Genomic DNA, 25,813 nt, shown 5'->3' on the forward strand with positions numbered 1-25,813 from the left:
TTCTCTTTCCAGCTCTTTGCTGACTCTTGGGACAAAGAACAAAGATTATGTTTTTGGGGCTCGTGGTATTCTTTTTTTTCTGCAGTGGGCATTTAAGTGCTTCAAGTTGTCTGTCATTGCAAGGCTCATCTCTCCTCCTCTGCCTGTTGCTTTTTTTTGCAGCTGAGCCCCTGGCAATGTGAGCAATTTGCATCATGCTCTAAGCACTGATGGAGCATTTGTGCACCCACTGGCATTTGGCCAGCAGCTGTCAGGATTGGCCATCTGTTGTGGAAAAAGGTTAGGTCATCTATCAGTCTCATACTACCCTTCCTGGTGCAAGGGAGGATGCTGGCTTTGGCCCTGCAGCACTAAAATCAATATAAATTGTATCTTGTGCTCTGGGAGCTAAGCTGGGTGTACTGTTTTGAGTGCGCAATCGGCTGGATGGTGCAATTCAGGGTGGGCGCAGTGTTTTATAGATTTAATAGGCACTGCTCTTTAACTACAGTCCAGTGTGTAAAGGGGAAAAGGTATCTGACATCTCAGCTGTCTTGATAACTAAGCTGTCTAACGTTGGTCTGGGGCCATCCTTCTTCCTCATGAAAATGTCCTGTTGATTCACTGCTGTCACCCTGTCAGTGGGAAGTTTATTACTGAAATTGCTTGTTATATAAGAAGAGGAACAACTCACTTGATTTCCTTGTGAGGTGAAACATTGGTTATTTGGAGAAAGTGTTTAGGCTTCTGGGAGGGAGAGAATACAGCACACGTAGCTGAAGGCAAGGCTTGTAGCCGCTACCTTCTCATCTAAGTTCATTCTGACAGTTCCTTGTAAACTGTCTCTGATTTAAAATAAAATGAAGTTCTGAGCTCTCCCTGTGTATTCAGAGAGTATCCAAAAGAGAATTTGCTTTCTTCTGCAATTCATGTTTTGGACTGCATTACATTTTGTGAAAAAAATTTTTTTTTCAAGTATAGGAAAACAGACTCCCTGTAAACCATTATGTGTTACAGCATCTGGATTTAAAAAATAAAAAATATTTGAGGTAATAGTGTGTTTTCTCCCTACTACTATACTCAAAACACAGGACTCTTTGTTTTGGGGTTTTTTAAACTACTATTTTAAATGTATGATGTTCTATAGAACATAGTATTCTTAGAAGTAAGGTTTCATGCAGACAACTGAAAACATTAAGTAAAAACAAGCTTTTTGTGACTCTTCTGTCTTTACACATTTGATCATTTAAAGCACATCTATTACTTATTCCTTTGCTTACAATACCAAATACTGAAATAACAGGAACTCCACACTGCTGTATTGAAGGGTTTTTGTTTTAGAGTGTGAAAAGTTGTCTGCCTGTCCAGTGTTTCATAACGTTCAGGAAAAATGGGCACATCAGTTACCTCTTCCAAGGATTCTGCTGCTCTTCACTTGAAGAGTGCTTCAGTTTTTCTTGGATCTTCTCCATTTTCAGTCTGTCCTGCCATGGCGAGGTCAGAAGCCGGTTGAAAAGCTGTAGGCACCAAGAGTGTGGGATATTCCTCTAGAAGGTAGCATCTACCCATATCACCTTTTCCAGTGGTGCTTCCCTTCACACCATGACTGAACATCTCCTGCCATCACCTCTAGGATAGAGAAGAACCCTGCAAGATGGATTAGGCTCTGTCTCCCTGCTCTTGCAGTACTTGAGGCTTGGAGGGATGCATGGGGGTAGCTCAGTCAGCTCACAGCAGTGCCTCTGCATCTCTCCTGATGGATTTGCAGGTCAGTTTTCCTCTAAGCGGAGGGTAGCAGTATGGAGTTATAGTGCCCCACGTGTTAAGACTGTGTTGTCATATGAGCTGAGAACTGCTGCTTTAAACCTACACAGAGAACGAAATGTATCATTGATCTGCTGTGGAAGTTCTTAAGTCAGCAGCTCCATTGCTGTAGAGGTAACGTTTTAATAGCAGCATGTTTGCAGTGACACTTAGGAATATTGTGTATCCCGTTTTGTTTCCCAGGTGAAGATCTCCTGGCTATTGTAGAGATACACAAGAACTGGAGTGATATGTGTGCTGCTTTCCAAGCTGTCTGGGATAGCAGCTTTAACAAAATAATTCGTTCTTCTGTTTGGCTGTGCTTCTGTGCTTTTCCTATCACTTCTGGCTGCTCATTTTCACTTAGGTTAGATGATGCACATGGATGCCAAACCCCAGGTTACTCAATCTGTGTTTTTAAAATGTTTCATTGCATTTAGGTGGAGCTTGAGAAGTTTTTAAGGGATTGTAAGAGAGAATAAACAAATTTGAAAACCAGAAAAGCTGAAGTCCTTGGTGTAACACATGATTGCATATGCAAAGAGGTTTAGAAACTGGTTTGTTGTTTGCACTATATTTATCCCGGATTAGTTTGCTGCTTCCACCTGATATGGAAGCATACCAGGATTCTTCCACCCTGGTATGTCTTCTCCTGGTACTCTGGAGACTAGCAACAGCTAAGGCTGAAATAAATGCAGAACGTGTTGATGCTGCTAGTGGTAGTAATACATGATGAAAGCAACTTAGACATTTTTAAATTTTGTTCTTCGTTTTTCATATGAAGTTGTTTTTAAGTGTTTACCAGACATGGAGTTGGGAAGCAATTTCCGAAGAGAGCCTGGTGGGAGTTGTAGTCTCTGCTCCTGGTAATATAAAATAACCTTTCCTGAGGTCATCCAGGAGTTAAACATTGTTAACACACAGATTTCTAACGGGGCAAAGAACATCTGTGGTGGCTGTGATATATCCTCCACGTGTCCCATTGCATGTTCCAGGTGCAGCTCTTGCTTTTTGTTCAGTAGTGTTGTTAGTGTGACATTAGCTTGCGGTGTCCAGGGGAGAGAGTAGATCTCTGGGCCCTTCTGCAGTGAGCATCTGTGTGTGACGGACTGCAGTGCTGGAGACCAGACTGTCATCTAACATTCTTTGCCAGCCCTATGTTCTTAAGTGTTCAATCTTGCAGAAGCAGAATGACTGAAAATCCTCTTCTATAAAAGTGCAGCAAAGCGTAAGCATTTGAAATGTGTTAGTGAGAGTTGATATTAACCCCTAGGGTGCAAAGCATTTTTATGCTTGGTAGTCTTTTAAAAATGGCAATAAACTGCTTTCTTGATGGGAGGAAGTGGTTGTTAGCAAAGACAGGCTGGAGCAGGTTTCTCCACCGATCATATCTGTTTCTTCTCAGGAACCAGACAGACATATCAAGGAAGGGAGACAGCTTTTCTTCTTGGTTGGTTTAGAAAATGTGCTGCTAGGGAGAAGACAGTCTTGCTATTGTTGTGTTGATGTGGTGAACATGTGCTGGCACAGACTTTCCAAGATGCCGCTTTTCAAGTGTAAAATTATGCTGTTTAAAAGCAATTTTACTCTGTCCCCCTTTTTTAGAAGTGCAGTGGCTATGTGCAAGTCCCTCACAGGATGGAGTACTCAAAAATGCTTTTGGCTCCCAAACTATAGCAGTTTGGGTCTGTGCCAGGCTGTTTCTGGTAGATAATTGGAGTGAAAATGCTTTTAGTGTTCTCACCACTCCCAGGCTGGGAGCATGCTGATCTGAGTCCAGCCATCAGGTGGAGTAAATGTGCTTTGTTGTTTTATTTTCTTGGGAACTGTATAGAAAGAGAAATGCTCAGCTCTGTAAAGTTATTTCAGTCAGAACTTGTGAAGATTCCAGTACCTCTGGAAAGGGAAGAAATTGGAGCTGGGAAGAGAGGAAGCCAAGTGAAAGCTTGTAGGAAAGCGGGGAGAAAGGGAGTATCACTCTTACTTCCAGCACTTGTTCTCACTCATGCCTGTCTGGGTATGCCCCAGCCCAGGACTTGCTACCTGGGAAAAACTCAGGTGGCACAAGGTGATGTGCAAGGAGTAGAGCAAGGACCACCAAGCCTGACGTGAAGAAAAGCTTTAGGGCTGAAACTGCTGGTTATTGCCAAGCTAGAGATCTCTAAGGGGGAATACTGCCATGTTCAGGTAGCTGAGAGGGTCTAGCTGTGAGTGAAGTGATCTGTATAGATGCAGCAAGTTCTCCTCTAATTCCTTCTTCAGTCTGATAAGTCTCCGTACTGCTGTGTCCCCATTTCTGTGGTGGTGCAGTGTATCCAGGTGTCAGGGCCCTAGGTGCACTGATAAGTCTTAATTGCTCTGCGCAGCCTCACCTGGGACCTCTACCTACACCCCCTGCTTATGGGCCCAGGAGTCCCACTTCAGCTCAGCTCTGAGCCTTCACTCCTGAGTGATGCTGTGGGAGTTACCGATCCCCCACCTCGGCCATAGTCATGTCAGTGCCTACTTATGGACCCCAGAGATCCAGATCCAGATGTGGACCAACTTCCTGGCTTGATCTCAGACCTTCCTTGTCACCATGGTCCTGCCTGCCAGTCTGGGCTCCTGGTTGAACCTGGCCATGATCTCTGGGCCTGCCCAGCTCACCTTGCTCAGGTGCTATAGGACGAGTCCCTGGCTGGCAAGTCCCCTGCCCTGCCAGCCATGGGATCTCCCTTGCCTCCCCTCCCTTAGGGAGCAACCAGACCTCACTGCTCCCTGACACCAGGAGCCCAGAGAAGACAAGGGGGGTCAGCTTCCAGCTGAAGACAGCAGTAGGAGCAAGGACAGTAAAGCTTGCAACCTTTCCATGTTGGTATCAAATTAAGAAACCCCAAAAGCTAGTGAACAGATCTGCCCATCTCCTCTCTGTTCTTGTTCAGCACTTTTGTTTCACTGACATATGGCCTTGCTCCTCTTGTTTACCAAGCGTGATGTCAGCAGAGTCCTGAGCTGGCATCAGATGGCCTCTGTTTGGACTAGTTCAGCTTCTTATCTTGTAAGCAAAAGTTAATGTAGCAATGTTAAAGACTCGTAATCAAAGCTGAGCAGTGATGTCGGAGCTGGCCAGTGGACATGGCCTTGCAAGCAGTCAGTCTGTGATCTCTGCACTAGGGATTTCCATTCTCTGAGTTCCAAAGAACCAACTTCAACAAAACAGCTGACTGAGGCGAGACACAAATGGATGGTGAAACTAAAAAATAGTTATAAGCTGCTTCCTCAAAAAATCGACAGTTCTGTCTCATTGGGCATTTATTCTTCTGAGCAGGTAACTTGACTCAAGGTTGTAGGGCAATTGCTTCATGTTTAAGGTTTGCTGTGCAGTAGCTGTACTGCCATTAGTATTGATGACAAGAGTTTCTCTAAGATTAAGAAGATGTCCTTAAAGCAGCCAGTATCCAGACAGGAGCAGATTTTTATCTCTGACTTGCATAAGAAGCTGTTTCAATAGAAAAGCAGCAATCCTGCACTAAAAATCTGATAGCTTGGTTTATGAAACGAGCACCTTGGATACAAGATAGGAACAACAGATCCAAGAGACACATGGTGCTCCTTGATGCCTGGGCATGCTGCTAAACCGTGGTCTATGGGAAAGCATTGAAGCCTACCCTGAGACAACTGCAGTTCCTGCAGTGTTGATGGTAATCCATTGCTTCATCCCTCCTAAATCTCTTTGGTTTTGATTTCAGGCTCCAGAGTTGAATTGTTTCAACTCTAACCGTTAGTCCTCAGTTCATGAGTTTTTCTTCATCTTTTAGAGAAGTGATGGCTTTCAAAGACAAAATTCCATAGGCTTTGCTTTAATGTTTGGATTGCTTCAGGTCTTTGTTGGAGTTTGTCCTCTTAAATCTCATCAGGTGGTATGCTGATAGCACTTCAGTTAATCGATGTCCTCTTTCTAGATCAGTTCTGTCCAGATTTCCTTTGAATGCCATCTCTCATTTGTGTAGAGGTCATCTAATAAATCTGTGCAGCTGTGATCCACAGCCCTGATGATCAAAAGCATGTATGTCTTTCTACAACCCCTGTAATTGTGGGAGACTCTCTCATGTTTCTCTTACCTTGTTTTCTAATAGCATGTAACAACAAAGCAATGTACTGTACATCAGAAGGAGCAACTGGCTCTGTGTATTATGGTTAAAATAAATTACTTTGGTCTCCCTTCAAGCAAGGAGAAATAGGTTGTCTTTTTTCTACTTAATGCAAGTTTTCTAGAGCCAGGTACTAAGTTTCCAGTTCCCTAAAACTTTCTCAAGTGGGGCCTGTTTTATCCCCCTTGTCTGGGTGAGACTAGTTGCGTAAAAATACTGTGGTGTTTCTGTGACAAAGGTGTAGACGTTCACTTGTAGTCCAAGGAAATACCTACTTCTGAAACTTCAGTTTCCACTAAATCTGGCATCTTCCTTGTTCTTGTTGAATGTGGTTCATATTCTAGTACACTGGCCACTATCATCTCCAGATGTTTTGGGGTCACTGGCTTCATAAGATGATTGTTTGTGTGGCTGAGAGAGGACACACGTAGGACAGATACCCCCTTTAGGTATAAGAAGAAAGCAATACTTGGTCCTTTCTGAAAGCATCATAGGTCCCAATGGAATGCTCACCTGCCAATAAATCTTGTTCTTGTTTCTCTCAGGAGTGAGAGTGGATGTAACTTTTAGAACCATCTTTTCATCAGGAGACCATCCCAGCCTACTTCTCCCATTCTGGCCAACGCATAGCTTGGCATATCATTGCAGCAGTGTTCATGGAGTACAGTTCATTGCAGGAAAACAAACTTGTTAGATGTAAACTTCTTGGCTCCTAATGAGGCGCCTGAGAGTGTAAAGAGTTACAAGAGATTGGAAAAATAGCTAAACTGGTATTATACTCATCCTCATTTGTCAGCGTTTGGGATGGTGAAGCTTGCAGGGGTGGTGGTGTCTATCTGGAGCAGTCCCTGCCCCTGTCACTTCCTGTGCGAGCTGTGAAGTTTCTGTGTTGATGCAGTTTCGGGCCATGAATAGCCAAATTTCAGAAGTAATTGCCCCTTCTTGGAGGTAAGACCAACCAACCACTCTACTGTCAGGGGAATGTTGAGTGGCTAAAAAAAACACAAAACTTTTTTTCCTCCTCTTTCCAATGATTTTACATCCCCCCATCCCTAAATAATTTACCTAATTCTCCTGGATTGAGAGCCTGACTGATGCTTTTTCTTTCAGTGGGTTATTTCCCTTGGTGCTGTGCACCTCTTGCTCTATTCCTTAAGCACAGTTTGTGCCTAACTTGCCTTGTGTTAAGCTTTCCACAGCAGTTCATCCGCACCTCCAAGGGTGCACTTTGAGAGATGAAATTGAGTGGCAGAAGTCTGTGTTTCCTTCAAACCATTAGGACACTATATTGCTTCAAAGTGTGAACTAGAAAATAGTTACCAAAATAAAGGTGGTAATGCTTGCTGTCAGTCATCAAGTTGGTAAATCTTCTAGGAGGTAAAAGGGTTGTTGTGATTCATTTCACAATGAAGTTGCAGTGTGGTGTAAAAATAGGAGCGTGCTTTCATGTGAATATGACTGCCTATAACACTGTTCTTTACCTCAAAAGATTTGGCTTATTGCCTGCAAAGCAAAACAAGAGACTGTTTCTTTTTTGGGACTTACGTACCTGGTTTAACACAAATTAAGTAAGATGCGCTATTCAAAAGGAGCCCTTGTTCTTTTGAGGTTATAAAAACCTCAGGAAGAGGCTCTTGATCTTGCTATGTGTCATCAAGCATGTAGCACGTGTATTAATATAATTGTGAAATGGCTCTTCATAAAACTAATACTTGAATTAAATCTGAACCAGTCTGTCTTACTCTTTCCTGCCTTTGTGCAGTGTGCATTTGGTTAATCAGCTTTAAACAAGAAAGCAATGTAAGCCCTTGAACCGTGTTACTATTTACAATATTTATTTTCCATCTGAGTGCTAACATAAGACAGTCCTATTACTTCAAAATTAAGTGTGGATTTTTTTGTAGTGTGATCTTGGAGTACCCTCCCTGTTTTAATGCTACTGGTAATAAATGCAAATTTGCCTGGTTAATAAGATGGTGTGACTTATTCTTTTGGTATAGATATCCCTGAAGAAGAGGCCAGATACTGGACCAGAAAATTAGAACAAATAAATTCACTGGGAGATGATGAGGTAATTATCTAAATTGAAAGATTAATGTAGCCGCGAATGCCTTATAACTTGCTTTTATTCTTTGTATAGGATCCCTGTGATTAAGGTAACTAATAAATGTTCATAATTTACAAGTCTTCTATGAACTGTTTAGAGAACTGTTTTCTCAAGTGTACTGTTAGTGTTAAGGAGAGGAACATTTTTTCCACATGCTGGAAGTGCTCAAATAGTGAGAACTGTTTTGTTGATGTGCATACACTCAAAGGAAAGGTAATGTCATGCTTTACCTTACAAGACAGTGAAACCGTTTTTGACAAGCTGTGGTAGATTCTCTTCATTTGTGAAATCGAGTCAAAAAGGACATTTTTGCAGTTAGCTGCTTCTGGGAAGAAGGCAAAGCAAGATACGGAATCTTTCATGGAACTGAGGGCTGTTGGAGCTGTTAGCTTTTGTCCTAATCTAGTTCTTAATGGCTCAGTTTATGAATCTTTTATTATAATACCTGCTAGCTATGGCTTTGGTTTCCTGTTTTTTCTAGTGTGTACTTGGGTAAACAGCTATAAATTAAAAGTTACAACTTCTTTTTTTGCAAAACTAGAACAGTTGCATGATTAAAACTTTTCTTTACAGTTCATACAGTTTGCAAAATAAGATTTGACATATTAATGCCTGTACTAAAAGTTTAGCATTTTTAAAAAAACCTCTCGTGTTGATGTCAACATCATTGAGTAGAAACATGGTGCTTGCTTAAACTCTTAATAGGCCTCTTTCTGTAGCAAGATAACTTGCAAAATGTTCTGCCAGTGACTTTAGTAGGTTTTTGTTCTGGGATCGTTCATCTATTGTTTTCCACTCCTTATTTGAGTCATTGGGTTTACTGTGCAGATGGAGAAAAATAAGGTGGGTTTTCTTTTTGACTGAGGAGGGACCAATATTTGGGTGGATAAAAACATAACTGCTTGAGGGCAACCTCTCCTGCCTTCCTAGACATCTGAGAACGTGTTGGAGTTGATGACAAGCTCAATCTGTGATTTGGCCTGTCAGTGATACTGGTGTGGTGCCTCCTTTCTCCTGTGGACTGTAGCAGCAGTCTGTACCAGGTACTTCAGTGAAGCATAGGTGCCCTCTAGTGCTTCACTGAACTGGCACTTGGCGAAAGATACCCTGAGCTTTGTGAGACTCCTCTTTCCTTGGAGTGCCATCTGTATGCATGCTGGGTGCATGCTTTTATCAAATACCATAGCGAAATCATGTCTCTGTTTTTGTGACCTAATGGTCTCAAATTTATTATGGATGTTCCCTGTCACCAGTGAGAAAATGAAAAAATGTAAGAACACCTGTGCAGGGCCTGACCTAAGGTTCATCTTGTCCCATGTCTGACAGTGACCCAGAGTGGGGATGATATCTTCCTTGCATATTCCCCTAATTTGCAGTGACTTGTAGCTCAGGAACTTCCAGAGCCAGAGGCAGTGTCTTTATATTTAACAACACTCAATGGATTTTTCTTCTGTGGATGTCAGTTGCCTTTTGAACGCACCCAGGTCAGTTATGTTGAGCAGAGGAATTCAGCACCTTAATAGTGCATTGCCTGAAGAAATATCTTATTTGCTCTGAGCAAACAAACCCTATGTTGTGAAACGAGCTGGAGGCAGGTTTATTTGGAGAAATTGAATGACTGATCCTCATTCATCCAGTCTGTGCCACTCAGCTTTACAGACCTCACCTTCTTGCATGGCTTTTGGGCTGCAGAGTCTTAGTCTGCGTAGTGGTATTTAGTACCAGACAACTTTGTGCCTTTATCTTCTTTTCTGTGCATTAAGTTCAACTATCTCCATTTGAGACAATGGATGAACAGACTGAAGTTGCACAGTGGTATTCAAGAAGCAGGTTCCTTTGGAGTTTATGTGGTGTCATAACAATGCTTTCCAGTGTCTATTCCTACAGACACTCAATATTCAGTTTTCTTTTTGTGACTGCTGATAGCCGTTGGGCTGATGTCTTAAAAAGAACAAGCTACTGCCGTTTTTGGATCTCTGAGTATAATAATTCAGAACCCATTGCTGTCCTGTGCTGCTGGTATTGCTCGTCAATGGACTTCCTTTCACCACTTTGTCAACCAGTCAGTGCTGTGAGATCCAGCAGTTCTTGTTCTCACAGTCCTCATTAACTCAGTGAGTTGGCAGTTTGCTGATGATAAGACTAACCACCTTTCAGGATCACTTGTGCATTTTAAATAGCACAGATTGGAAGATAGCTACAGCGGAATTCTACAGGTTGTCACCTTCCATGTAATGAGCTGGTCATTAATCCTTACCAAATCCAAGGAGAGGCTGTCTGGTGGCCCTGTTTTGCACAGATTGCAGTACCAGGTTGCTAAGGTCACCACTTGCTTTGTTGTCGGACCTTTTATTCCTAGCAGACTGTTCTCATTATTTTGCTCAATTGTCCTAATTTTCTCGTATCTCTATGTAATACGAGACAGAGGAGAATAACAAAATAAAACCACTGGCATTCCCCTAGGGAATGCTTTGATGCTGTAACAAACAGCTTTGTAAAAAGTCAAGCTGGCTAATTGAAATATCTCTACGTCCTCTAATTAAGTATTAAGTGAGATGAAAAATTCTTCACTTTCGATGTACAGTGGATCATGGAAGAGTTTGTAAGTGCTGGCTGGGCAAGCATTGTGTTACTGCCCTGACAGGCACTCTGATTATCTAACCGCCTCAGTCTCCTGCAGTGTCACTGTGAGCCCACATGAGTTTTGAACTGTAGAAGCTATGCTTGAGTGTCTAACTGTAGATGGGCTAATACTCAGTTCTGAGCTCCCTGTCACAGCGACATTGTGGTGTGGAGAATCAGATCTTCTAGGTGTCTAATTTGAGGTCTTGTAGTCTAGGACAACAGTCTCAGAATTGAGAACAGGGCCTGTGCTTGTAGTAAAGCAGACTTCACCTTAACCAGATGTGCACTGTTTAACACCTGGTTTTGGCATGAAAAAAGAGGAGACTTATGGGAGTGTGGTTGAATATGGATATTAAAGAGAATATTTAATGCTTTGACGCTACCAGGGATGTTTTCCCTTATCTGTGGCATGCTGTACTTTGAAAGCTGTTTCATAAAGTTACCATTTGCTTTCTTATCGGTCTGTGTTCCTTCTTTGTTTTTCTCCTTTAGTATTCCTTTCAGGAGGAGGTCCAGAAGAAACCATTGCCCAGTGCTGCTTCTCAGTGTTGTAAGTTAGACTTCATTTCTTCTCAACATCTTTTTCCTCTTTCAGTGTACTTTATTTCCTTCTTTGGTTAGTTATCAAGCGATGGTACATCTGAACAATATTTTCTTGTTAGAATTACTTAAATCTCTGTGAAGCCAGTAACTTTTGCAAGTTATGAAAAACTGTGCCCCTCAAAATGTTGGTCTAAAGCTTCTGATGCTAGAAAGTGAAATCAAGCATTGAGTCTTTAACCTGTTTGTGTCCTCACGTGCAATAGGAACACAAAATGTGTTCAACGTCACCTAGGTTGTCAGACCCCTCTAATATTGATGGAAGTAAGAAAACACTGAGTTTTTTCATATAACTAAGTCAGGCTATGTTCTCTTTAAACATAATGTGTTGAATATTATTTTTATGAATTTTTAATGAAATTTTAAGAGGAGGAGAATAGATGGAGACAGGTACTGCCGGTAGCCTTGTACTAGCCTAGCCCAGCGGTTTGTGTACTTGATGCCTAATTTCTTTGATATTACTTTTAAATGCTGTGTTGATGGATGAAAAATATTTTTACTAATTTCTGCTTATCTCATCTTGCATTTTTTTATGCTTCTGAAAACATGGGTGGAAAAATAACCTAGGACATACTGTATCTGATGGTCTGCAAAATTAGATTTCTGAAACACTGCTTTTAACGTACAATAGATGAAAGCTCAGTGATGTCTCTTATGAATGTCTTATCTACTTTTGGCAACAACATTAATAAAATTCAAGTCTCATAATTTAAACAAATCTTTTATCCTCTACTTCAAATCCTATAAGACATGCATATTACACTTTGCAGGCTGTTTATCCATTAGGCTGATTATAGGATCTCTACAAAACTGTTAATGTTAGGAGTTGTTAATTACTGTTTACCTTTTTTGAGTAGAATTAATTTATCTGTATACTGTTATTATGTTATCTTAAAACTGTCTTCAACAAAACATGGACATTAACCAATTGCCTAGGAAATCTGAACGTGTTGTTTAGCTGGAACATGTACAAAGCTATAGGAAAGCATTCTGGCAGTGGTACCCTCGGTAACAACAAATGTGTCCTCCCTTTTTTTAAAAAAAGTGTATGTAAAGAATAAAGCGTTTGTTTGTTTGTTTTTAAATAGTGAGAAGGGTACAATTGATTTGTAAAGCCTACAAATAAACATTGTTGGAGAAACTAATATTTGACTAAATCATACTAGCATAGTATGCAGAACCCCTAATGTCGAAAGATCAAAGAAAAACAGTCTGATATGAAGTGTCCAAGAAATGGATGTGTTATTTGCTGAAATTACTTTCCTGGCTATGTGCCCTGGACTTTGCTTTTGTTCAAGAGAGGCTGGTTTGATTGAGACTCCGAAGTATTGGGATGTATGGGTAAATTAGGAGGAATGCTTCTGTGTAGGGAAAGTAGCTGCACCTGTTCCCACAGCATGGTGCTTTTACATCCTCAAGCTCTTGTAGCTCTTCCTCCCTGGAGGACCAACTCAGCTCTTGTGAACAGACATAGTAAAGAGGAGAACTGCAGCTGCCCTTTTTGTGTTGCCTGCTAACAGCCTGCATCTTGCTAGAAAGTGACCTTTTGCAATAATTAATTGAAGGCCCCTGGTTTGAACAATTAATATCACATAAGAATTAATTTAATCACTCATGCATTTAAAACAGTAATTAGAATTGATGTTAAATATTTAATAGCAGTATGTGGTTAATGTATTTAAGAATTTTCTAGTAATTCAATAAAGCTTGTGGCACTGCATGTACTTTTCCTTATCAACTGCCTGCAAGTATCCAACATCTATGAATACCTAATTATTTACATGGATAAATATAAAATAGTCATTTAATGTAGAAGTACTTTTGAAAAATGAACTCTGCCTGCTCAATCTGTGCGTAAGAATTGTAAGCTTGCCTGAATGTAGCATAGTCCTTTGGAACTCAAGAATTCAACTCAGAAGATGCATTGATTGTGTCTTTATTGAAAGCTGACCTGACCTTTGCATATGACGCAGGAGCTCAACTCCCTTTTACATAGGAGCAGGGTGGGTGTCCTTCTCAAACGTAAAAAACGTTGAGTACAGAGTGTTCTTACTTACCATGTGGGTAAATAATTGATGGATATATTTTTAGATATAATAAAAATATCCTCAAGAACATTTGTAAGACTCATCCAATTTTCCATCACGATGTGGTAGATGAGATGTGATCACTGCTGGGAGCAGGACACAATCCGCTGGACAATAGACTAGGTATCTAGGAGGAGCAAAAAACCTCCTGAGTGTGAGTCAGTTTTGCCCCATGAAAATATCTTCCCAAATCCTAAAAAATACAAAGTTATCTTCAAACCTCATGCACTGTAGAGCAAAAGTGCAGCAAAACACTCCATATAGCTTGCATTTCAAGAAATAACAGTATAGCTGCACATGCCACTGGTGTCCTGCTTAGCCATCTTGCAGCTCTCAGAAGACTCTTCTGGCATCTTTGTTCTAGATAGAGAAAATCCTACTCCAGCAGGCAGGGTCAGGTTCATTAAACGGGGAAATACAAGTCCTTACATGTCATAATTAGATTATATTTTTGCCCTGTTCTGCTTCTGTGTTTTCCATCACTGTCTGGTCCCTTTTTCACACCACCTTTTCTCATGGTTGGTTTGAGACCAACCATCTCCTGCATGGGTGCAGGTTGTTCTGTTATCTCCCCTGAGCAGGGAGGGGGAGAAGGATGGAGCAGGGTGTGAGAGCAGAAAGCTGGGCCGTGTCTGAAAGCCACTATCTGATCTGTGAGGGTGGGTTTTCATCTCTGGTCATGTGTGGGCTGCTGCCTTGGCATGGTGCCATGGGAAATCTCATCCCAGACTGGGTGCTCTAATTTTTCCAGAGATGATGAAGCTTTCAGACCCACTTTCACAGTCTCAAATGCTGCTTTGTTCTTTGAAGAGTCTGACCCATGATTTCTGAGGTAATGCGGGATTCGGGCTTCCTACCGATTCTCAAATGAAACAGGTGGGTCTGTTCTTGTACATGCAGTCTCTTCTAAGCCCTACTGATTTTAGCACTTCCTGCCTCTTTCTTCATCATACTTAGCCATTTCATTTTTACCTCCCAGCTTCTGTGCTTCCCTATATATTTCTCTTTCCCCAGAAAGATCACATGCTTCCAATTGATTTAACTTTCAGTGATCCCAAGCAATAAGCAAAGCACTATAGTGCCCATGGATCCAGTTTTGTTTGCATTTCTAGTAAATGTAATTGTAATTCTTAATTTCCTGATACCTCATTGTTGGATAACTGCAGCATCCTCATATTGGCTTTTACCCACAACCTGAAATGGAATGTAAATTAAAAAGAAAGCAAACTTTTATTGTCTGGAAATTCACTTTAAATGAAGCATATTGAAAAAATGTTATTTGATTACTTTGGCATTCATTGAGTCAATAAGCTCTAAGTTATTTATCGTGGTAGGTATAGATTTATTTTCCTTGTACGCTCAAAATAATTTCTGGCAACATAAAAGTCCATTATAATGTATAAGTGAGTCACTCTGTCAGTATTTTAAACGCAGCTCTGACCTGGAGCAGACACCGTGCAAACTGGGATGAGAAAGGTATTCTGTATCTTCGTGGAAAAGACTTGGCAGTCTTCGTTAATATCAGCTGCTGTGAATAGTGCCCTATACCTTGTGTCAGGGAGTTTACAAATCTGGAAGAGAGCAGGTTTGTTCAGTGTGATTCTGGGGAAAGATAACTTAAGTGCCACTGAATCAACCAGTTATGTCTGTCCTCTTATCTTTGGCTGATAATCTTTCCGAGAATGCTTTATCCTCCCTTCTCTGCATTTATTTTTTTTCTTCCACTTCCTTGAGTCTGTGGTGTTGCTCTGTGCACAGTAAGACCCTGATAGACCACAGCGCACCATAGTTCTGTCTTGCATGTCTTTTGCTCTGTAAAATCCCTGTCTACCAGGGTTGTGGGGTATTTTTTTATGGTGGGTTTTGTTGGGTTTCTTTTTTTTCAGAAGAAGGTAAATTTGTTGCTTGGCTCTGGATTGTGAGTTGGTGCAACAAGGAAAGAAATAACTTTTCTGATACACTGTTATACAGCAAAAGGAACCAAAGCTAGTCTGTGCTTGGTCTTCCAGTAGATCAGAGGGAAAGAAGCAAGACAGGAGAATAAGAAGGAACCCTAAATGCTATCTGGAATGTGTGTGTGTATGCGTGTGTGTGCATGCATGCAAGAAAAAAATGCTACAGCTTTGCTGTAGATACATAAGCAGCCTTTTAACTACTTAAAAACTAGCAAAATGTTTTACATGCATTACAGGAATAGCTGTCATTCGGTGCCAGATCAATTTGTTGTGGGAAAGAACGGTCAACACTAATATTGAAGAAATCTATTTCTGCAAAATGTGTAAGGCAAAATTCTGTTAATAGCTACACATTCACTGCTATTTCAAAAGTACCAAAGGCTGACTTTGAGAGGTTTCATTCCTGATGCCCATTAGTTCTCTTTTTAGGAGCTCAAATTCCACTGATGCATCAGGAAGGCTTGTATCTTCCTCTGCATAGACTGACTCTAATGCTGAGATTATGGTGTTTTCCATGGCACTGATGAGGAGCTTTGTCTGCTAAAAAGCCAGATGACTGCCTTCCGTGCTCCTGACTCCCCAGCAAGCCCTGATGACATGCACAGTGATTCTATGTTCAGGGTGCTGTACTGTGGATACTAGCATCTTTATGCTGCCATTAATGGGCCATTGGGTTGGAGCTATCAAACCCTGCTGGTAGGATTTCCACAGCACAGATGATATGGTCATAGCAGAAGCAGTGGCACCAAGTGCACAGATCTGGGCAGGCTGTGGGTCCAAGGCAGCTGGATAAAGTTCTTGCTTAAAGAGCTTGGTTGGCAGGATATGCATTGCAGCCTGTTTTAATGGAATGAAGTCATAGCCATCCAAGGTTACATGTGCACTTGTTTGAGCATGCCATCTTGTGCTGTTGTTGAATCCTGTGGTTTATTCTAGTCAAAGAAGATGCTGGTTGCCATCCACCAGTGCTCAACTGGGTGAACTGACCCTATGGCAGCAAATGTGCTGAAATTACATCCTATAAGAGATTTTTCTTTTCTCTTTGGTAACAATATCTGAAAAAATGATCTGCTATACCAGGCTCTCAAGGCTAGGCAGCATCAAAATGCTTTTAAGCAGGCCAGAATTTGACCATCTCAGTTGTTCAGAGAGCAGTATGTATGATCTGTAATAGTGCAGTGGCAGGCAGCATAGTTGGCTGCAATTGCTGGGAGGTGATACTGCCCTCCTTGTTGTAGAGATGTATGCTATACGTCTAGATTCTTGCTGGTTTTTTTTCTGGTTAGCAGCCTGCTTCTGCACTTAGAAACAACAGAGGTCAGCAGCTACCTATGGCATCTCTAGACCAGGCAAGTTTGTGAAGAGTAAGGAAGAGGTCAATGATTATTTTTACCCCTCTCAATGGTAGGTGACACTAAAGATCCTGCTGCAGTCATTGAAAAGCTGTGCTCTAGTAAGAGTAAAACTACTGTCCGTAGTGCAAACAGCAAGCCTTACAACAGTCCTCAAGAAATGTTCAGTGTAAGTGTAATTCAAAACAGGACACATGAATGACTTTTTTTTTTTTTTTTAATTAAGCTAGGCAGAGGAAAAATTACTCTTGTCTGTACAAGTGAAACAGTTGTATGAGCTGTTTTGTGGTAGTTTGCTGACGGGCTGGGAAAGCGAGTTCCTTGGCCTCTCTGCTTCTGGGTGACTGGCAGCTCCTGTTCCTCTTTGTTTAGGATCAATCCCATCTGGGAGACTTATTTTCTTGTGGCTTTGTGGTACTCACTGCCTGGGCTGGCTGAAGGCATGGTAGGTCTGCTTGAAGGAACACAGATTCAAGGACTTGGTCTAAAATGTCTGCCTGCATTTTTAGGATAAAGCTGCTACTTCAGGAGTGGATATGTCTAAGGAAAAGTACTCAGCAAAGGGAAGTTAAAAATAAAAATACTGCCTATATTAGATGATTATACAGTAACAAAGTTTGACTTACTGCTGAACTCTAGAGGAGAGCAGATCTGTGGTTTTGCTGCTGATCCTCTAAATGTGCTTTGTTAGTTGTTGTTTTCCTAGAGTATGTGCTGTATTCTGAAAGGTGTTGACAAGGAAATAAAGCTTTGAATTTTTAAATAAGCCCCAGACCTAAAGCTCTTCCTGAAATGCCGAACACTGCTAATACGGACATGCATCTCTATAAGCAGTGATCAAAAAAAAAGTAAATGCTCGGTTAATCACTCTAGGTTTCATAATTTGTTTAGTGCTCTTCATGAATGCTGTTTTTTTTTTTTCTGTTGGGGATTTTTTTTAAGGACTCTGGAACTTTATTAGTCATCCTTTAATGTCGTAGCTATAACAGAAAATTAATTTTAATTTTGTTACCACAGTGGAATATAACCTTTTTAAGAATTAAAGATTTTAAACTGATAGAAAAATTATTGCTCAACTTTATACACAAGCCATAAATATGTATCCTTGAGTGATGAGGCTTGTACTGAAAGTCCAAGATTGAAAATCAAAAGAAAAAAAGGCACCAAATATTTTATCTCAGCTGCTGTAGAACATTATATTCCTCTTTGCTGTTATGCATATATGTAATGTTAGGTGATCCACTATTAATGAGTTGCACAAGCTTATAATAACTTAGTGGATACTCTTAATGATTTGATGGTGATCCAAGCCCTGCTTAAATTCTCAGCTCTCAATCTGATTTTGTTTAGCCATAGTAAAGGTGGCCAGAGGGGCCATTTCATTTACTGAAATAGAATACTCCAACATTTCAGCATAAGCGAAATGCTAAACTAGAGTAAAAAGTGGTGAAAAAGAGGGAGTAGTGAGCAAGGAGAGTACTCTAGTGTCTGTATGAGAGTACTCATACTGTAATGCCTGTCCTGGTCTCTGTCAGCTCCTTTTAGCTCGTTTCCCTCCTGTGCTTTCTCATCTCCTTTTGTGCAGAGGTCTTAGCCCTCATCTGTGGTGTTCCAAAACTGAACTGGAAATGGAGGTACTTGTGGTGAAACCTTCTTGGTCATCCTACTGAAAACTTGGCTTTGTTCTAAAAAGCTGTTCAACATTTGTTTTGTATTTTAGAAGCTTATTCCAGTAAGATACCATGTTTAATTTTGGGAAGTACATTGAATACTGAAAGAATGTACATTTTTATGGAATCTGCACTGTGTTGAGGGTCTTAGCCAGGGGAAAAGGAGGTTTATTAAACCTAGAAGAAAGAACTGACCAAGACCTTCCCAGCTCTGTTTGTATTCTATAAACAGTACTTTATCAGCACCAAATATAGTGTAATTTCCTGAGCTCAGTTTACTTTTATAAACTTGTTTAGATGCTCTCTGTCTTCGCTCAGCATGGGATATAACAGGAGGATTAAATAAATTATCAGCATGACTGTAAGCAGTGGACAGCAGTAAATGATAATGTTCTGACAGGGATAGTACATCCCAGCCACTCTCAGAGACTTGTAAACCGAAATGAAACAAAATGGCACACAGGAAGTCACATTAGACTGCATTAAAAACATGGAATGTTCTGCTTTTCTACAGTGTCCCTGCTGCTCCAGGCTTGACAGTGTGAAGCAGGGAGGAGGAGTTCCTCCTTGAATAGTTGCATAATTGAGACACAGAATAAGCATATGTTATGTTCATCTAACTGTGGGAACTTAGATGTGCTTTATAAAATGTGTTAACGACAAGAATGTTGTAGCTTCCAAGGCAGCAGGCTGCTGGCATCATTTAGTCCTTAATTGGAGGCTTATATGAAACCTCATTTTTTGAGTACTGAAATTTATGGATACAAAATAATGTGATAACCGAGACACACACTGTCGGTATTTAAGAGCACACAGAGTAACTAGTCTGACTTGTCTGTATCATCTATTCCAGTGTTAATGTATGTTGTTGTTGTATGTTTTTAGAATTACCACTTTCCATTTTCTATCTGTCTGGACTTCTTGGTGTTTTCAATTCAAGTTTGTACAGGTGTAAATTTGTTCCCAAAGGTGATCCAGAAGGGATTTTTTCTTAACAAATTGAGGTTATGCATATTATTTTTATGAAGCAGAAAAACAACTTGAAAAGGCTAAGAAGAAATTCTGTTTTCATTAACCTTTAAAATATCAAGACTGGCAGCCCAGGTCTTCTGCGATTATGCTGAAGGACCGAGATATATACTGTTAGCTCCTGAATCTTAAATGAAGCAGCATATGTGTTGAATCTTTAATAAATTCATCTTTTATCCAAAATGTTAGACACTGAAGTGAAGTGGGTGTTAGTAAAAACAAACAAAAGCAGAGTTTCGAGATTCTGGCTGAAAATCCCTTACTCTCTGTTATTGCATCTGTTTCTGTTTGCTCCTGCAGCATTGCCTTCCCAGTTAGTCTCTAGTTGTAGCATGCCCTGGTTAGCCAAGACCCAACTTCTCAATGTGAGAAAACTTGGAGGGTAAGGAGCTGGTGTCTAAAGGCATCTGCTCATCTCTCCACCCTGCCCTGCTTAGCATTGACTGCTATTTGTCTTAGGCATGGAAATAATAGTCTGTAATCTGCTTCTGAAAGTTTGTGGGGTTTTCATGCTGTTCATAAGGAACTTGGTAGCAGAAAGATAGATAGGTAAGCAGCTGGCTCAGGGATATCACTGTCAGTTTGAGGACTTTTGTCTATGGGAGGTGGTAATGTTTCTACTCCAAGGACAGACCTTGTATCTGTGAGGCTTGTTTTTAGCACTTGGTGGTTTTCTCCTTGTTGCAGTCTGAAACTGTGAGTAGTGTTGTGCCAACCATCGGACCATTTGCTGTCAAGGAAACAAGGGCTAAGAACAGTCTGAGCTGGTTTCAGGGGTAAGGCTTTCTGTTTTCCTTTAAAGAGCCACTCATTCCCTCCATGCAGATTACAGTGGTTTGTGCAGAGGCTGTCAGTCTGGGTGTTTTATCTTTGGGAAAAGGTGCAGGACAAGTAGGCTCTATTTCCTCTGTAGCTTTTCTGATCCGCATACTGGTTTGGGGAATTTATAGTATCTTCTGATAATTCTTCCCCAGCTGCTTTGGGATGTTATCTGTGCATTCATTTGTGAATAATGACATGCACATAGTCTGAATGCAATCATGTTGTGCCACTGCAGAGTTTTTCTGGATCTTTAATAGTAATCCAGGCTGCAAATGCCTGAATGTTGGCTTCCTTTGCCTCTTATTGTTTACCTGAGATAGGAACATTTTGATGGAAGGAGGTGCTGAGGTTGCTATCCCATGTGTTAGTGGCTTGAGATTTTTGGGAAGGAGATACACATAAGCTATTGTTTGACTTATACATTAATAGGAAATTGTCTTCTCTTTAATGTGAACTATTTATTACAGCAAATTAAAGCTCAGTGCGGAGTTCTGTCAACTTCTTGCTCTTTTTTCTCAGCCCTCTCCCCATGTCCCTCTCTTGATCCTCCTGCTCTCCCTGCCTCTTGTTTCCGTACCCTTTCTTCTGGTTGTTTCTCCTTCCCATCTCTGTTTTCTACATGTGTTTTACTTCTGTTTTCTTTGCCAGCTTGGTTGCATGTTCCTCTTTCTCCTCTCCTTTTCCCCTGAAAAACACTCAGGCCTCTGTCAAAGCTGATCATTAGGCAATCCGTGGATTTTTTTTGTCATAAAAAACAAGCCTGAGATGATAGCCCAGTGGTGAGGGTCATGTAAACACTAGCTGGTGGGTCCTGGCAGGCTTCTGATGCATCTGGGTACATCTTCATCTTACCAGCACAGCTGGCTCAGATGCACTGTCCAAGTGGTGGCTTGTCACGTGTGCTGCTGTGGACCAGAGAAGCAACATTTGTCATGTCTCAGACTTTAGTCTCCTGGTGCTCAACTCTGTGGACTTCAGTTTTGCTCACTTGTTAAGTTTTGTAAACAAGAAAAAAGTTTGTATTTCTTATTCCTGTGGACAGGAGAGAAATAATCCTTTTATACTCCATGGAAACTGCATGTATTCGGCATTATACCAGTTTAATATGTCGTTCTTTCTAAATCAACCCGGTAAAAAATATCGAGTTTGTTCCATGCGCATACTTGGTCAGAGCTGCTTCGTTTATTGACCAAAGCAAACATACATGTGTTACTTTTTTTTCCTCTAACTACTCCTGTAGGATTCGGAAGGGAATGACCTACCTTTGAAGCTCTACTAGATAATAGAAGTGCCACATAAACCTGAGCCATGGCTGTGCCTGTGCAAAGCACCACATGTGTGTGCGAGAGCCTAGAGTCCAGGGACCCTGAAGTACTGAGGAACTGCATTGCTTTGTAAACCTTTTATGTCTGAGAAGAAAGGAGCAACCTGGTTGTAGCTCTGATGCACCATTATTTCCCAGATAGGGAGAGAGGGTTAAACCCTGATTTGCCTTTTTTTTTTTTTTCTTGGGGTGGTCCACATCTGTGCCTATTTTTCTTTTTCCTGCCCACCTTTTCTTCCCCCATAGAATTGAAATGGCAACAGAGCCCCTCTGTAGTACATGTGCGTAGGGACTAAACCCTTGGGAAGCCAAGTTACTCACCAGGACCAGTTATTGCTTATTTAAGTACTAGTCTGATGGTGATTTTTTAGGACAAAGATTTCTTTTTTTTTTCAGAACTGTTTTTGGCAATTTTAGCTAAAAGCAAGATGTAGCCCATTCTAACTTTGTGAGTCTTGTTAATGAGGGCAGGGGGAGGGATTTGTTGAATCCCCTGAGCTATCTACCTCCTGGAAATGTGTGCCTGTCTGGGAGCTAGAGATGAGGCTGGTAGCCAGGACAGAAAGCTTTCGCTTGTTCTCTGCCTTCATGTGAAGGATTTGTTTATTGCCAGCTGCACTTACGCATCAACACTCCTGTAAACGTCACTTTTTAAACTGTTTTTTATACACCATCTTCTAGAAATGCTGTTTCTGAAGTTTTTCTTGGAGTTGCAAATTGTGTGCATGCTTCCACGGTGCTGTGAGGGTTGTATGTAGTAGTTTGTTGCCTCCATCATACTGAGTATGACCTTGAGGTGACAACATGGATATTGATAAGTAATAACTTGGCTGTCTTACCAACTTGCAGTTCAGCTTTAGCATGAATTTGTTGTTACCTTTAATTTTAACACAGAGAGATTTGCTTACTGTTGTAGAATTAACTTGTGACTATTTGCATCGTTAGGATGCTGTGAGAGCTCTGAAGTTCTTTACCAGTGTGTATATCTAGCTAAGAAAGTACTCTTCACTTAATGCTAGTTTACATGCACACAGATAGTTTTTCATGCTATGATTACTGGTGTGATGCTTTCACCACTGGGTTAACTTTGCTCTGGAGAGGGGGCAGAAGTGGAACCATGAAGCAACTTTTGCTGCCTCACTTGCACAGTTTAGCCTAGAATCAGATACTGCTCTTAACTGGACTCTGGTTTCTGGGACATTGTGTCTGTAATCCTGATAATGTGTGTACTAGGAAATAACAGTGCTTAACTGCTCTTGCTAAGTAGTGTGATAAGTATTTTGTCTACTTGTATTAATAAATGCATGATTGCGTAGTAATTCCTAGAGTTTATAGTGATCTTAATATTCAGAATGTCTTATAAACAAACTGGACAGTGAAGAATGAGCCCCAAAATAAGTTTAATGTTGTATTTATGAAGAAAAAATTATCTTACATTTTCAAGCTTGCAATCTATGAGGCATTTTAAATACATGAAAAGTATGCTTGTGGTTTGTTTTTCTAAGCTTTCTTTTTCCATTCCTATTCTTTGCTGCCATTTGTGTCACATGCAGGCAACTGGAGTTATTTCGGATGGGGAGAGCAGCTGAGTACGTAACAGTTTATTTCTTGCAAGTTTTCTGATCCTATAGTGATGCAGCATGCTCCACTACAAGGAAAGTGGAAATATTCATGCATATAGAAAATTTGTTCCGTTGTATTTTCTTTACTTTCACTGAATCTTCATATTTGCATGGATGGCTGGCTGTTCATTTTTTCACTGTTTAGCTTTGTTTTGGCCATGTTTTAAATGAGTTGCTTGTGCCTTTTACTCGATTTTTGAGGATAAGATGGCAGAATTGGACTATTATTCTTTTCCTGTAAAGGTGATTCGGGTTTTCTGCTTGTATACATCTTTTGTGTTGGTCTTCGTAAGCCCAAATCAATGTTTGGAGTAGCTGAAAAACACAAAGGAATCTGTAGGGATTGTTTTACTAAGATGCAAAGATATACTAGAAGTGATCACAGAAATTCCAAATACTACAAAAAGGAGCAAATGTGAAAGCAGAAATGGCTGGTGCGCTCCAGAAGGGTGACAGAAGGTTTGTAGGTATTGTAGGATATTCAAGCTCTGTGAGACAGTATCATGGCAAAAGTGGTAGGGCTTTGCTTTAACTAGTGCTTACCAGCCTTGGAAAGAAAAAACTCAGATACCGCAGCTGTCTGTGATCTGTAGAGCTAATGCCTGCACCTGAAGACTGGTGTTATAACTTTTGCAGAGGCTGCAAAGTTTTTGTTAATTTTTCCAGAAGATGTGCATGAGGCATCTTCACTTTCTGGAAGTCCTACAGGTTCCAGCAGGCAAGTCTTCTGCTCAAGACACAGTGCACGGCTTCCACTGCCCGTAGGACCTGCAAAGTCCTACCAAACCTGCAAAGGATCCATCAGTCTTAGAAAAAGGTGTCTGTTCCCTGTGTCAAAACCAAGAGCGAGGGTGTTGCTGAAGGGAGCAATCCATTTCTTTCATCCAAAAGATCCTTTCATCCTTTTCATCCTTTCATCCTTTAGTGATTCATTCATCCAAAAGATCCCAAATGGATCCCATTCTTTTGGATGAAAGAGCTAATGTTACAGTGCATTTCACACAGGGACCTCTTCTGCATTTTAGAAGTCTTCCACCAGTGACTTCCCAGTTTCTCCTCCCAGAACATGTTTTGTCCTCCTTGTTCTCCTGTCTTTGATCAAGCCATAAGTTCTTTTGGCATCAACGGTGTTGACCAACTTCCTCACACTGTCAGTGTTGGATGTCTCAATTGTTTGGGATTGTTCTCAGAAGTGTGCTAGGATAACTGAGGATTAACTAAACTTTTGTATTCTACTAAAACAAAGATTAGTGTCCTAAATAGCTTTCTTTTATTCCCCAATTTTTGTGTGTTTGGGAGCGAAGTGGGGTGCTTAGGCATTGGTCAGTCAGAGATTTAGGAGGGCTGTGCAGAGGGTATTTCTCCTGTTTATCTGGAGTGTTGGTGTGTGGTGTTTTTGTTTTAAAAGGTACTTGTATTAATGGACCTTGTTCCCTCCCTCCCTCTACTTCCTCCTTCCTGTGCCGTCCTCTTTGAAATCATGTTAGCATCCTTATACTGGCTTGGGCCAGTGTTGATGATATTTCCAAGTGAACCTCATTAGCTTGGCAATGTAATGAAAAATTGTAAACTTACAACAGCAACTGAGAAGGATGCAGCAGAAACGGCATGTTGATAGCTGGAAGACTTTTTCCTGGTGAGAGCTGCTTGCAAGAGAAGTGCTGTAGCCCAGAGCCTTACTAGTGGGGCAGCAGGTGCTTTAGAAAAGGGGCATCTTGTGCTGCTGACCTGGTTTAGTTTTAGGAAAGGGAGAGACTTAAAGAATTAGGGTAGGCATTCAAGGCAGTCTTTGCACTTCAGATTGGCAGTCCAGTTCTTGACTGTTGAGTGTTTCAGCAGCAGAAAGTTATTTTCAAGTGGGAAAAACAAGGTTATGAGAGCTCTCAAACTGAAGACTGAATATTGCTAACTAGCATTCTTAAAATTACGCAAATTTCTAATGTATTTTTAAGTGGTGAGGGCAATAGGATGGACTAATGACCTGCAAAGTTGCACTTAAATCATTGCTCAAAAGCTTTTGGGTTTTTAGAATCGAGAGCTATAGAAGAGCCTCAAAAATGCCCTTGTGTCCTTTTCAGATTTTTTTTTTCCTTCTTGTTACTTCAGTAGTCCTCTTTAAAGTTCTCTGCATTTTAATTATAAGATTTCAGAAAGTGTACATGATTGTCAAAAGTGACTGATGGTTTGATAGACGGTGGAGTATTGGGGTTTGAGACTTGTGGAAAGAAGTTGGTGGCAGCTATCATGAAAAGCAATTTAAATGGATGAAGGGTGGGGAAGGAGAGTTGCAAAGGCTGTGGTGTGGAGCTGGCAGAGATCTCTTCTGGGCTTGGACTGGAAGTCATTCCTTCAGTTAGTATACTTTCTTCTACTGTTATAAAAATAGACAAAAGCTGTGAAAAGCTCGGTGGCTAATTTTGGAACAGTAGTGGGGATTTTGGGATACAAAACTTTCTGTGAACCTCCTTCTTCCCGAGTGTGCAGCCTGAGTGTGTTGCACTTACTGCTTTTGTCCAAGTTTTTGCTCAAGTTTGTGTAGCATAACTAAGCTTAGGGACTGGACCCCAGCTCCCAGTGGCTGATGACATATCACTGCTAGAAAAGCAGGAGGCAATTTCAACTGAATGCAGCCTTTTGAGAGTAGATCCTGCTATGCATTGGGACCTCAAAAGAACAAAAACACTTCTGAAAGTGCATTCATCCAGCCA

The 25,813-nt window shown here is 40.9% G+C and overlaps 1 protein-coding gene across 1 annotated transcript in view; it reads left to right on the forward strand.

The window, feature by feature from the left end:
* LOC140650500 (protein unc-13 homolog B) overlaps positions 1-25,813 on the forward strand; it is a 221,424-nt gene that overhangs the window by 37,744 nt on the left and 157,867 nt on the right. Inside the window, exons 6-7 of the mRNA XM_072858860.1 lie at positions 7,913-7,983; positions 11,137-11,194. Of these exons, the coding sequence (XP_072714961.1) occupies positions 7,913-7,983; positions 11,137-11,194 (129 nt within the window). The remainder of the gene's footprint in view (positions 1-7,912; positions 7,984-11,136; positions 11,195-25,813) is intronic.

This window comes from Ciconia boyciana, chromosome 4 (genome assembly GCF_034638445.1).
Source record: "Ciconia boyciana chromosome 4, ASM3463844v1, whole genome shotgun sequence".
Lineage (NCBI taxonomy): Eukaryota > Metazoa > Chordata > Aves > Ciconiiformes > Ciconiidae > Ciconia > Ciconia boyciana.